General features: G+C 42.8%; 3 protein-coding genes across 3 annotated transcripts; all 3 read right to left on the bottom strand.

The window, feature by feature from the left end:
* Positions 1-61: 61 nt before the first annotated feature.
* dtymk (deoxythymidylate kinase (thymidylate kinase)) lies at positions 62-2,643 on the bottom strand. Its single transcript, XM_080015499.1, has 5 exons — positions 2,343-2,643; positions 2,093-2,201; positions 613-703; positions 310-507; positions 62-196 (listed from the first exon to the last, which is right to left on the bottom strand). Exons 1-5 carry the CDS (start codon positions 2,470-2,472, stop codon positions 86-88), a joined length of 639 nt encoding a protein of 212 aa, XP_079871625.1. The 5' UTR covers positions 2,473-2,643; the 3' UTR covers positions 62-85.
* A 955-nt stretch (positions 2,644-3,598) lies between these two features.
* Positions 3,599-8,363, bottom strand: agxta (alanine--glyoxylate and serine--pyruvate aminotransferase a; the record flags this gene model as incomplete). The annotated part of the gene is made up of 11 exons (XM_080010484.1): positions 3,599-3,706; positions 3,856-3,984; positions 4,376-4,471; positions 4,871-4,940; positions 5,074-5,172; positions 5,283-5,367; positions 6,301-6,371; positions 6,461-6,561; positions 6,649-6,713; positions 7,068-7,260; positions 8,208-8,363. The coding sequence occupies 11 exons, from the start codon at positions 8,361-8,363 to the stop codon at positions 3,599-3,601; spliced, it is 1,173 nt and encodes a 390-aa protein (XP_079866610.1).
* Positions 8,364-9,015: 652 nt separating this feature from the next.
* LOC307228126 (allantoinase, mitochondrial) lies at positions 9,016-13,194 on the bottom strand (the record flags this gene model as incomplete). The annotated part of the gene is made up of 11 exons (XM_079997652.1): positions 9,016-9,168; positions 9,269-9,301; positions 9,578-9,750; positions 10,325-10,463; positions 10,991-11,177; positions 11,259-11,352; positions 11,751-11,793; positions 11,883-12,029; positions 12,123-12,237; positions 12,529-12,680; positions 13,045-13,194. 11 exons carry the CDS (start codon positions 13,192-13,194, stop codon positions 9,016-9,018), a joined length of 1,386 nt encoding a protein of 461 aa, XP_079853778.1.
* Between the last annotated feature and the right edge of the window lie 1,439 nt (positions 13,195-14,633).

Below are 14,633 nucleotides of genomic sequence, written 5' to 3'. Positions count from 1 at the left end.
ACTGTCCTTGACTGCAATGTCAACTAACGGAGAAAAAGTTTGGTCTGGATTTGAAGTTGTCTTGACTCAAAAAGATACACACACGTTACTTCCATAGCTCTCCAAGTGGCCGATTCTCAACAGAGTTGATTGAATTTATGCTTTGAGTCTTGATGTCCTTGTGCACTTCGTCAATGCTTTGAGAAGCATCGATCACCTAGGAAAATAGGCCATGTAGAAGCTCACATCAGCATTTCTTTCTGATTAATATGATGCTAGAAGAGACAAATACCATAGGATGCCCCCCCCCCCCCCAACTCCATTTCCTACCTGCCAGTTGATGGAGGGGTCCTTCATCAGCTGCTCAAACTTCTGTAGAACTGCATTTTGGAAAGCGCTGTTCTCATACCGCTCGGCTCCGTACTGACCTCTGAGCGCGGCCTTGGTGGGGCTGAGCTTCAGGAACATCACCAGGTCCGGCTTGGGCAGCCCCACATCCGGCTTCATACACCAGTCCAAGCAGAAGCCCTGCACAGAGAGGGCAGGAACAATAGGTTTAGTTCCTCGATGATTAACCTTTTATATAGATGGACGGGCACATGCGCTCTCAATGGTTGGCCTGGTTCAACTCACCGGTTTGGCACTTGTGAAAGCGACTCCAGAGAAGGCATATCTATCTACAATCAGAGTGATGCCCTCCTCCAGCTTCTTCTTAATTAAAGGCCTAAATATGGAAATTGTGGTAGAATAAAAAAATAAAACAACATTAAATGCCTTGAACACCGCTAGTGTGGCTAAGGTTTGAGAGCTGGCGAGCAATAGGTGGCAGCGTTAACACATAGGCATCAAATCATGTCACTTGATTTCTCTTCAGCAATATATCAGTTATCTGGTTAAATAATAAAATACATTTGAAAGGATTGTCTAGCAGATACTGAATGTCAGAAAAAAAGCAGAAGAATGATGCAGCGGCCTCGTTTCATGTGATTTTTCAGTAGTCGATGTGGCTTTTGGATATCCTTGTATAGAAATACCTTTCCAGGAGGGATGCTTCATCTAAAGTTCATGTTGGTTGTGGTTTTTAAATATGGCCCTTTCAGTGATTTGAATTTGACACCCCTGGTCAAGATCAGTGATCCTCAAACTTTTTGGCTGGCGACCGCCGAAAATAAAAGCAGTGAAAGTGCAGTGGGAAAGGGATATTTTCAAGCTGCGCCGAAAACCCAGTAACACCCACTAACATCCTGTATTTGTCATCAGTGGGAAAGGAAAAACGGGGGTCTCAAATTACCCTGCAGTAGAGCCAGGTTTTATTTGGTCCACCTCCGATCTCCAGGACCCGCTCTGAGTCAATGCTGCTCAAAATGTCACGGCTCAAAACACTTTTTCAAGTTTTACATCATTGTTTAAGTTGGTCTCCTCTACTGTTTTGTTCCCAATCACACTGGAACATGACACGCCCCTTTTCCCACGTGTTCGTTTATTTCATGAGATGTTATATAACTTCTCACTGCACCATTGCCCGAGTGACCAAACGCCCTGACTTGAGCGGGACAGTCCCGCCTTTGGACCAATTGTCCCCCAACCAGACGGAATGTCGCTCATTTCGATCAATGGAAGCTTGTAAAACGGAACTATATACATTACTATGTTGACACTTATTGCTATGCATGATGTGCAGCAGCTTTTGTGACAGCAAGGTGTCTCTTCTGCGCTGTCGGGGACGGGAGTGGGAGAGAGTTCGCTATGGTAACAGGGACGCGCTTATCTTGGTGTCTCTTAGGCACAACGTAGCCTACTTCAGTTATTCATTGTGCATCTACCAGATAATTCAACTGGGAATAATTTCTGAAAATTTTTCATTTTAATTTTGTTAAAAACTATGGAAAAAAAACCCCAACTCTTTCTTATTTTGTGCATGTTGAGAAATAGCACCTGGTGACCCCCAGAAAACATTTGGCGAACCCCACCCTCGGTTGTCGGGACCCACAGTTTGAGATGACCGTTCACGGGAATTCCTCTCGCCCATTTAACTAATCGTTTTCTCCTAAGTGACTCCTGGACGGAATACATAAAAGTGTGCTGTTTTGTCTTATGGTGGCTCGCTCCTTACACCAGCTCCCAGCGGTTGGCGGAGAACAGCAGATGCACGGTGTGGTCCTCCAGGTCGCTCCTGTTTTCCAGGTACGAGTTGATCAGGTGTCCGATGGTGGTGGTCCTGTCTGTGAAAACATCCGGACGTCAGGCACCTCCCACGGCATGTCAGAAGCACAACGCGGGAAGCGGCGCTTAATGCCGCGCTGGGATAGCGCCAAATACGATCTTGTTTTTTTGTTGTTGTTGTTGTTGCGGTTTTTTTTTACCGGGAAACTTCATCAGCTCCGCGGGTCTCCCGCTCTGCTGCAGCGCCTGCACCAGCTTGTTGCATTGGGTCGTCTTCCCAGCACGGTCCACTCCTTCCAGCACGATCAAAGCTCCTCGTTTACACGCCATTGCTGGTCGAACACGGGCGGCCCAGGCGTTGACGTTCAAACGGAGCTAATTCTACGAGCACGGTCACGAAGGGCTTCGAGCGTTCGATTGTGCGCGGGTCTTACGGTGGCCGTGGCGGTCAAACGCGCGTAAAGGAAAACCACGGAGAAAGTAATGAAATGAGCAGAAACCAGGTTTCAAAACGACGAAAACCTGTAATGTATGTCAAAAAAAAATTACTACGTCACAGCAGCGAAACAACAGCTTGCTATGAAGAGCAAAGTAATAGTGACATGGGTTTAAGGGATATTTAGTGCGCCACCTGCAGGCCTAGAGGACTCACGACAACTGTTGATGTTGGAGCATCTTTCCGGATATTCCCGTTTAATCCAAATTCTTCGGAAGCGCATTGCATTGATCACATAAAACAAGAGCCCAAAGTCAGATATAGTTATAAAGATATAGCTATAGACAGTTACTTAGATATAGCGTTGTACATCAGGAACGCGGTGTCGCTATTTTATTTGGCTTGCGTCAGGTTTGTCCCTCGGATGTTGCCGTCGGGTGGGGTTGGACCCCCGTGTTATTTTGTGAGCGCAACGCGCTTCCGTCAAACACATTTCCAAATAGATTATAAATCGCTGATAAATAGTAACCCAATAACGTTTTGTATAATATATGAATTTAGTCTTTTACTTATGTATGTATACAATTTTATTTCTGTTTTATTTGTTTGTTTGTTTGTTCATTTATTTTCAACTTGATGAATACGTGTGCCTTATGCATTGCGTCCAAGATCCAAGAGTTACTCTGCAAGGGGAGTTTTGATTGCCACCCTGCCACGCCCATCTTAAATAATCATCAATAAGCCACTTCCAATAACCCCGCCCATCGGTAGACCTGTGGGATGGCAAAATCAATATAACAAAGTGTCAAGATGGGAAATGGAATATTATCTCGGCAGGACTCAGTCATCCGACTTAATAAGAGAATTTTCAAAATCTGTCTAAAATGGATGAATCAAAATATTCTGTGGATGAAAAACTGAAACAAATGATGTGAGACAGTAATGCCGCCACGATACGCATTTTATTAGACATTGTCTGAGAACAATATTAATGCTGGCAAAATCCAACATTTCTCAAAGTCACATTTTGCTCCTGTGACAATGTTCAAGAGCATCTTTCAAGGCCCTCAGCACCATGTCAACATTTGCTTTGCTGCTGTTGCATCCCATCAGTCCCACACGCAACACCTGAGGAAAACAAACACCGCCTGGGTTGAGTTCGGATCATTCACGAGTCATGACAAAAGCAACTTCTCCATCCGAATAGCGGAGATACCAAGTAATGAAATATAATTTATTTTATCTGGTATCACACAAAAAATGACCCTCTAGCCTACCAAGCCAAATGATGGTCCTAGTCCTCCAGAGATCTCCAAGTTGTGTGTTTTCATGAGGTAGCTTCTGATTTCATAACAGTCGTATCCCAGAGGAGCAACAATGGTTGTGACAGTGGGCAATCTGGCGTTCTGCATGAACAATTAAAGGTGGAATATGGGAAAAGATCATTATGACAAGTATAGAAAGCTACTACTATTGATGACGACACTATATTTACATAGGAGTGTGAGAATAAATATAGCTTGATATGGGTGTGTACTAGAAGAGGACGAAGAATCTTTAACTGTCACGCAACACACCACACAACAACACACACTCACACACACACACACGCTTTGGATGGTGGCCGGTGAAATGTGGCCTCTGCATTTGACCCATCCTGGCTTGTCCTTCCTCACGGGGGGCAGCCAGGAGCAGTGGGCAGCATTCGTCAACCTTCTTGCTGTGAGGCAGCAGTGCAATGCACTGCGCCACCGAGCCACCTTAATGGTTAAATACTAAATGGGTATTTTAACTTACTTTGTCCTTGACATAAAGTTTGAGGCCCATGCTCTCCAGGCCATTGTGGAAGTACTCTGCAGCCGTTCTGTGCCTTTCCCAGGAGTTTTCCAGACCCTTTAAGAAATTAACAAAAGTGTCAAAAACTTTTGAGTCAATCAAAGTTAGTGTCTTAAAATAAATTAATTTCCCAGAAGTTTTCGCAGTTGATTTGTCCTTCTAATGGTTGGTTGAGATTACCAGAGACAAGGGAATTCATTAAATAAACCTTGCCAATAAATTAATTGGCAAAGTTTCTTCATATTCAATATCAATTTGTGCAAAAATGCTTAATCATTTAATTGACTTGATTCAATTCCCATTCCCATGACCTTGAAATCACCTACCTTCAAAACACACAAAATAAGGTACATACATGTGAGATAAAAAAAAACACACGACTGAAGAACTGATTTAAATGCATCCAGCTGAAATGTAAAAAAGGTCGATATCACACAAATCAAACAGGATTCTCACCTCTTCGGAGAGGACAGCGAGGCTCTCCCTGAGAGAATAAAAAGCGGAAACTGGACCAGTGTGGTGGTACCTGCCAGAAGACAAAACAGATGAAATAGGCCCACACAGCAAAATGAGACAACGCTGTTATTTGGTTAATTTGAGGTCGGAAATGACACATGACAGAAATAACCGAGCAGTGGATACTGTGTACGATGTCTCACATTCTTGCAGGCGCGCCGTCGCATCCCCAGTAATTGGCCAGCCAGGTCAAATCCAAGGAGAACGACACTGGCTTTGTCTTCCTGTTAAGCGCTTTCTGGCTATAGATACAGGTTCGAATTTTGAATTAATATGTTGATGTTTTTTTCACATATTCAAAACCAACTTCACAGGCGGGGAGATTCTATTTCATTATCTGTATTTCTCTCACCAAGCTCTTTGGCTGAAGGAGATGGGCGCTGTGCCAGGAGGAGCATTCAGAACCTTCTGAGAGCCGGTGTATAAAATGTCTATTCCTGCAAACACAACAATTTGAAATATATTGATCACATTTTATTTAGGAACGATGATCGTGCAATTTTATTTGGTGATTTAAAGGTGCAATAGAGAACTTTTGTGCTAATGTTGCGGAGACAACCGGATCGCTTTACGATCGTTCAGAGCGTTCCGTGTGAATGATCAACACCACTTTGGAAATAAGAGAAAAGAAAGAAGCATGTTCACTGAAGAGGTCCATTGAAATTGTCACAATTTTTGTTTAATTGTATTTATTTTGGTTGCGTTATCATAGACATACTGTATATTAATATATACATAGACTATATACATAGACGCCGCATCGACTGCTACGGTTCGTAGCTGAGATATGTCAACATCGCCGCCATATTGGAAAGGGCAAGACTGGCCTGTAAGCAAATACAAGTGAATGGGGAAGCAGCGTTTTTCCTAGATGAAAAGCACCAGAATGTTTACATTTCTCAACCAATTTCAATGAGGCGTTTTTATTTTCAAGGGTTTATGATCTACCTGGAGTAGATTGTAATACTTGTGCATTGGTTGATGCGCTTCCTGTGACACGCTGCCTTTAATCCATAATCTTCCCAGGAGTTTGTACCTGGTGGCAGTCCGAATGCGATATCGATGCTTATAGGGAATCTATCTAAACACTGATGGTGTCATTATTCTATAGCCAGCAAACGACATTAACTTCATAATGACAAGTAAAAGCAAAAAAGTTGTCTATTGCCTGTGATTAACATTTTAATTGTCTTTTATGTTCATTTTATCCCACTAGTATATTAAGCCTATAATAATACACATCCACCTTGGAAAGAAAATCCATAAATATTGAAACATAAAAATTCAGGTAGACAGTTAATTTACCTCAAACCCTCCTACAGTACCTATCTCTACTGTCTATCTGTCTGTCTGTCTGTCTGTCTGTCTACCTAGCTTGTCCATGTAGAGGGGGGTTCCTCCCATTGAAGCCACAGAGTCGACCAGAAGCAGGCACTTATACCTAAATGAGAGAAGTACACACATGATTAGAGTGACCACGTGCTGTCTCTGGGTTAAGGATATGTAAAACAATCAGTATGACGACAGTACTTCCGGCACAGGTCTCCAATGCCTTCCAGGGGTTGCAGGACCCCCGTAGAGGATTCCCCGTGCACGACAAAGAACACCATCGGCCTGTGCCTGGACAGGGCCTGCGTTGGAATGACACCATGACTCCGGATTAACTTTTGAAGAACTGATCTGATGAATATTGGCCAAGTGTGGGGCTGGTGTTTTACCTGCTCGATTTCTTGCAGAATGAATGTGCCACCAGGAGGCGCTGCAATGGTATTCACTCTGGCACCTGTCAATTAAAAAAACCCCAATTATATAATAATTCTTAAACAAAAACGGTTTATATTAAACTTATTTTGGGCCGGATTGTTCAAAATTCTACTTCACGCAGGAAGGATTACATGTTTCAATTCATGAATTTTATTTCATTTTTAATTCTAACGTGTTAATATCAATATCTCAGAGGCCTGAGCTAAACTGCAATTGATTGTGTTGAGATGCTGTACTGATTACAGTTTCACTTTTTAAATATTAAAATATTCACATTCAGTTTCAGTAACTGAATGTGAATAATTTAATATTTAAAACAGGTTTTATTTGTTGTTGTTTTTTTTTCTTTCGTTTTTCGTTTCCCACAATGTACCTATCCTCTCCGCTACGTTCGTCGCCCGCTCCCCCCAGATCCCGTTGACCGCAGCCAGGACGCTCTCCCCCGGTTCCACCGCGTTGACCAGAGCGCACTCCATGGCAGTGTGGCCGGTCCCGCTGACTGCGAAGGTCATGCTGTTGCGGGTTTGAAACGCATACTGGATCCCACTCTTGATGTCGTCCATAATCTGCCATGCAAAAGAGATGTTGGTTAATGTTGCATTGAAGTTAGATGTTGTGTTTAAAGAGACTGACGTGTAATCACCACCTCTACCTGCTTAGTTACTGATGATTAGTTACTGTTGATTATTTAGAGGTGGTGATTACACACACACACACGCACACACAAACACACACACACACACACACACACTGTATATTGTGTGTGCGTGTATGCGCCTGCGTGTCTGTGTGAGTCAATATCTTGCAAAAGCACCAATAGCCATCCCTATCCCAAAGACATTAGTCCAAAAAATATTGTGACATTAGGCATTTAATCTTAACGTACAGTAGGCCTATCTTACAGTGGTGGAAAGTAATACGGTACAAGTCCTTTGTTACTGTACTCAACTACATTTTCCAAGTACAGTACCTGTACTTACTTATGTATAGACAGTGTCTGTGACTTTTGACTTTACTCCACTGCATTTCAAGGCAAATCTATACTTTTGACCTTATTTCTAACACAGTCAGGTTATTTATTTACTTATTTATTAAAAATAAAAATAAAAATAATAATAATAATTCACAAAATCAGGATTTTTATTTGAAAATTAGTATGACACCTATACTTTTTTCTTTTTGTAAATTGTAATTAGATTCTGCATGAGCATCATATGCAGGAAAAATCTACAGTAGGTACTTCATACCATATAGACACATTTAGATCAGGGTGCTGGATATGACAAGTATTCTACTTTTAATACTTTGAATACATTTAAGAGCAAGTACTTGTATAATTTTACTTAAGTAGAAATGTCAATGAGGTTTTTTCACTTCCACTATTTTGTGTCATTGTATTCGTACTTTGGCTTAAGCAAAAGCTCTGAGTAGGCTACTTCTTCCACCACTGCTACTGATATCAATCACCACAACTAGTTTAGTGACATTGTAGAGTTACTTGATCTGATATTACCTCAAACATCTCCGGGTGCATGTGGCCGATGATTGGCTGTGCCCCGGCCTGCAGGATGCGTGTGGGCACGTTGGAGGGTCCGGGTCCGAACATGTGGAGCCGAGGGGCCACGAAGGGCCTCTGCAGGCATCTGGGCTTGGGGACCGAGGAGGACATGGCTGGTGGACGAGTAGCAACCTCTGGAACTGAGACACAAACTACCCACACCGCACTACACTACAGGACTCAATGGTCCACTCCCCCTGGCTTGACCAGTGAGGCTTCACTAACAACATGATCTGTTTGTCTTTAAGTGGTAAACGTCTATTACGCTTTCATTACACTTTTGTCGAATGCATGCAGATCCCCTGGTCATTTTCGCATATAATGCTACATGTACCAGAGATTGATCTACATTCAAAGGTATTGCAATCTTGTTTTTTCTAGTTATTTATTAAATGTTTAAAAGGTTGATTATTAACAACTCTCCTCAACTCAGAGGTGACCTGATATTGCACTTTTTGGGTTGGAATTGTGTATTGCTGAATGGTAGTTGGTAAATCTTGATTTTAATATTAAGAAGACATAGTATATGTGTAGCCTTCTTTGAAAAGCTTGAGGACTGCAGAAGTTATCAAGACAAGCGCTTCTTTTATTTCTATCTACATCCATTTTGCATGACATAGGTGGTAACACAACAGTTTTATTACCTTCCCACAATGTATAATTTGATTGTCATACAAATGGACAATTCCCGTCGGACGGAGGTCCATTATCAAAAATGCTTTATTTTGGGGGGTATTAGAGAAATTACATGTTGTCATATTTTCTACGGATGTGGTTGAGGAGGTCTGTGCTGAGGGATGAGCAGGTGCATCCCGAGCGGCTTGGGGGAGAAGGAACCCTGTCGGTACACCACCCTTCCCCTGACGACGGTGGCGTGCACCACTCCTCGCAGGGTCAGGCCGAGGTAGGGAGTCAACTGCAGGGAAATATACGTGACCATTTGTAATGTTTTCCACTCGGTGCGTTGATTTTTATTTTCATTATTTGTTTTAATCCCAGATTTACTTTCTGTTTACCTTGTTTTTATGATGTATGCTTTCTTCTTTGATCTGTATAGAATGACCACACATGAAATAAACATGTCAGGTTGGGAAACTCGTCAGCTAACAACCACTAAACTACTGCTACAGCTTTTTAAAAAGAATAATAAGCAACACCTTTAACATCACTCCATGACAGAAAATGCAATTGAAATTTGAAATGACATTAATAATTAGACACTATGGGTGAAAATGATCAGTGTATCTGTTGTGCTTGACCAATTTCGGCCACTGAAGGCACTTAAGACCAATTCATGTTTATGTCAGGAAGTGTTCTACACAAGCCTCAAATTCTTTCTCAGGGTCCCATATGACCAGGTCGGCGTCGTAGCCGGGTTCGAGGCTGCCCTTCTGGTTGTCAAGGTTACAGAGCTGGGATGTCCTCCGGCAGAGCAGCCGCACCACGTCCGGCAGCGTGAAGCCTCTCTTGCTGGCCAAGCTCCAGAAGAGAGGCAGTCCTGGAGGAAGCGAATTTACAGTTAATGAAATCACGTCCGTCTTTATCAGAGAAATTTGCTCGTCATCCTCGTCCCTTTCAGAGTCACATATTGTTCTCGTATTATTGTCTCCGTGTGTGATGTTGTCAAACTGTCGCAGCTCTTTCCCGGCGTGAGACTCTGACCCATTTTTTCAGGTTATTCAAACAGTAAATGATTACTCAATTTGACTGAGCTCCTGCTTACCTTCCCTTGGACTTTAACCAGTGGCAGATACAGAATAATTTGGTCGGATAGGGGGAGGACAAGAGCTACCCGCTTGGTTAAAGGTTTATGTAAAAAGATGTCCGACCAGAGTGGAGAAGAAAATACTAAAACTGGTTCACTCTTGCTAAGAACCACAGAACTAACAGGCAACTTTTTGGTCAAAAGAGCAAACCTACAAAAAGTACAATTTATTCATTCCAATGCAGATGTTGTGTTGTATTTGGCTTCATGAATGGCAACAGTTTCCAGTACGAAACTCCAGCCACTCGTTTCCAGAGAAACATGGCGCCCATATCTGAATGACTGGGTGTTTGTAGTCGGTCGTTACCAAACTGCAAGGAGGAGATTCCTCCCCAGGCCTGAGTGAAGTCCCCCCGCTCCAGACTCTTCAGGTCGCGGGTGCACGGGGAGTGGTCCGACACGACCATATCAATCTGACCAGCTTTCAGAGCCGACCATAACTTTTCCTGTTGGGATGGATGGGAACATTAAGAACGTGGAACTCATCGTAACCATTTTTTATGGAGCAAGGTGGTTATCTGTATTCAATACGCATTTAAATTACATTTCACTGCATATATGTATGAAAGTATGTATATGTATGTGACAAATAAACCTCTTGAATAGGCAACTCTGTGGAAGACTCAATTCTGATTGACATGTAATGATCCATGTAATGAGCGGGATAATGTGCAGCTAGATGGTCATTACCCCCGGCCCCCCCAGAGAGCCCTCTCCACTTCACGCCGGGGTCCTGAGCACCCTGTCGGGTGTGGTTGTTATTTTGTGATGACCAGCTGGCTGTACATTATTACATTACATTGCATTATGTCATTCAGCAGACACTTTAGTCAGTAGTATCAAACCACTATATCACAGTCACAGCCAGCTAAACATTATCTAGAAATAAACTCTAGTATAGTTAGAGAAAGGTTAGTGTTTTTGTTTGTTTGTTGGTTTTTTCCCCATTATGCCTTAGATGGATTTTGTTTACCTGGTTAGCGTATCCCCTGATAGGGGGGCAGCACTTAAACTGCGTGGCCCCCGCAGGTATATTCTCTGCAGAGAAGCATAGATAGTGGTGGGTGGTCTCCACCGTCAGTGGGGCTCCGGCCCGTCGTGCATCCTGGATCAGTTGCAGTGGCTTGGCGGACGACAGGTGGACTATATGGCACCGCACCCTGAAGACAGAAACGTATCAAACTGACAAAATGCTATTGATGATGCGGTTCCGATGCTTCATATCAGGGCGGTGTTCTTACTGGTACTGGAGACAGAGCTGTGTGACGGTGCGGATCGCCTCCACCTCCATCTCGTCTGGTCTGGAGTCCAGGAAGGTGGAGTACTCACTGGGGTCTAGCATGGCACAATTGAAGCGCAAAGTAATGGTCATTTTCAGAATTCTTTTTTTTTTTTTTTTTTTTCACAAATCATCATTTAACTTGAGTATTTCATTTCAATTTCAGATTTGAAACACTAATTTGGTGACCTGTTTCAATATGAATGCTTCATGTTTCCAATTGTTTTTACATTGTGGGTCTTAATGTCAACATGACATTTCTTGGCCAGGACCCTCTTGAAAAAGAGATTCAATGTCATTGTGAAGCTACCCTTGACCTTTACATTGAATTAAAGGTTTAATGATGAATAAAAAAATAATAACCACTTTCATGGTTTATACATGCATGAATAATCTCCTGACTAGAGCAGATATGATATAACTTATTTTAGGTTATCATTGTGTCAACACATACCTCCTGCCTCTGTCGTCTGGTGAACATCCCTCTCAGCGTGAAACTTGAGTCGAAAGATGGGAACATTAATTGACATGCATTTTGTTATTATTTTGCTTTTTTGTATGTGTGACCAATTTCAGTTAAATTCACCAGCAGAACGCTCCCGGTGCCTTCCATCTGTTTCATGGCGGCGTGCAGGTCACAGTCGGTGACATGAGGGAACTCGTCCACTCCGCTGTGGATCAGGAAACACTTGAACCCGGCCACCCCGGCCCGGATCATGGGCCGAATTTCGAACTGCAAGCAAGGCGGCCATTGTTTCTGTGTGCGTCCTCGTCAAGACGGATCTGGTTAGGAATTCATTGGGGTTTTTTCGAACAAACGCCGTACCTGGTTCCCAGGGATCACTCCCCCCCAGAAGGCTGTGTCCACAAAACACTTCCCCATCGCTTCTTGCATCTTGGTGTGGAAATTCTCAAGTGTAGTGGTGGGAGGAATGCTGTTGCTGTGAAAACGAGATTGAAGCTGGGATTTGAACAAAACAAATAGAACAACAATTCCTTTCCTTCCTTCCATTTTTCTTGAATGACATCATTTATTGGTGCATAAAACCAAAACCTTTCCTGCAGAGGTGGAGATCTGAATCATGCCCTCCCACTGTCACTGAAGCCCCATTTTTGAAAATGTGATTGTAAAGTTTACATAACAACAACCTCAGCTGTGTTTTTAGGTAATGTGTTTACCCTGCTACAGCTATCTATTATCTATGGGCTTTATTCTGGAGACGCCATCTTACAGAGGCATGTCCACAATGGTTGTCACCCCTCCGGCCGCGGCGGCCCGTGTCGCGGTCCAGAAGCCCTCCCATGACGTGCGGCCCGGCTCGTTCACGTGCACGTGGGAGTCCACGATGCCTGGCATCACCACGTGGTCACCCACATCCCACACCTGTTGTTGTCATATATAACAGACAGACAGACAGGAAGATTCATATAAATAGTATATATAGCTGATAATAATAAAGAAATTAAATAGAAAAATTGGCAATAATATATAAATTAACACATAAAGTATGTACAGTATATATGCATACTGTGGTATGCATATATACTGACCGACTGATTGTATATATTTTTACATATAAAAAATGTCCTATAATACATTTTATATTTAATGTATATAATATATTAATTATAAAAAATGCACTACAATTAAAACTTTGAGGATATACAAATCAGTTCCCTTTCTGTTCATCATGGAGACCATCCTGACAATGACACCGTTCATGTTCATGTTCATGTTCATGGCCTACCTCACAGGCAGCAACATCCCCAGAAAACTCACTCTCCTGGAGAATGCTCTGGATCTTTCCATCCTGGATAGTGATGACACCAGGAAGGATCTCCTCTCTAACCAGGACCCTCTGACTCCTCACAGCCACAACTGCCGAGCCGACCTCCATGCAGGCTCCTTACTGTGCCTGTACCTGTAGATGAGATATATATATGCCTGCACAGACGCTGCAGCTTCTCATTCAATCTTAAATATCCTGTTTGAGACCCACGGCAAAATGAGGCCCCGCCTCCCACCATATATGTCAATAGTGTTATGACATCTTCAGGACGGCTCTTGCATAATCAATCAATGTTTTTTTGTTTTTAAAGGTTGGCTTTTTTGGGGGGGGGGGGGGGGGGGGGGGGTGTTTAAACCTAGAAACATGGCTTCTCACTCAGTGTGACAAATACTGAAACAATACAGAAATGTGTGGTAGATATTAGTGATTATTTTATACTTGAAATACTTGAAAATAGTTTGTGGAAATTCCATCCTCGGGCACATTTCATAAATCTCACACACTGTTGCCCTTTTCCCAGAAAACCAGGGGAACGGTGGGGGAATATAGAAATATATACAGAATGCTAATGTATATGGAATATTGGGTGATTTTGTTGCACTTCACTATTTAGGACTTCACTTTCCCACAACTCCCTGCAGAATTAATAGATGCAGTAAACATTCTTACCTCCAAATTGCTTGTTAATAAACAAGGGAGCGTGCGAGACCGTGAAATGTTGTGAGTGTGGGGATCGCACCGTGGGGAGCCCAGCGGAGACCCCCCCACCCCCCCCACCCAGGTTTTACCGTTTTGTTTGTTGTAGTTTCCGTCTGAAGTCTATTTTACGAGCTTCGGTCAAACTTCTCCCCCTCTCGCTCCCTCCCTCTCCTTCTCTATCTACCCCTCTCTGTTCATTCTCCTCCCTCTCTCTCTCTCTCTCTCTCTCTCTCTCTCTCGTAGTCCATAACTCAGTAACTTTCGGTTTTCATATTGAAAAAACTCTGGACATTTGCACTCATTCTTTTCCTTTTACATTTTCACTTCCACATCGCTTGGTATCAGACCAGAGTGCACCATGGTTTAACCTGTTGTGATAAAACTACGTAAGTACTGTACAAAGTTGTTGACTCACTTTGTTTGTTCTTTCCTCAGTCATATAGGTAGGAAGTTTTTGGCTCTACTGGTTTCCCCCACATACACTGGAACCATCACATGCACCTTAACAAGTTTGACGTGATCTCTACCCGCTGGAGCAGGCACAGCCTGTGAAAGCAAGACCAACCAGTTTCCATCTGTCTACAGCTGCTTGTGTCTGGATCAAACGGACATTACGTGTAAACACTGAAATTTATGTCCATAGTGATAGCGAAGGGATGTCTTTGTGAGACTTTAACCTCTCTTGTAACAGGATAATCATTGTGACCAAGGCAGTGTTAGCAGTTCAAATATGTCATGTGACATTTACATGATTCTAGCAAATAATAAAATATTGTTTTCCACGTTTATATGTGTTATGTCTAATATCCTTGTTTGGACCTATATTTGGAAACTAGACTATAAACATG

This window comes from Zeus faber (assembly GCF_960531495.2).
Source record: "Zeus faber genome assembly, chromosome: 1".
Lineage (NCBI taxonomy): Eukaryota > Metazoa > Chordata > Actinopteri > Zeiformes > Zeidae > Zeus > Zeus faber.
The sequence above is the reverse complement of the archived record's forward strand: the minus strand, read 5'-3'. Positions and strand labels throughout refer to the sequence as shown.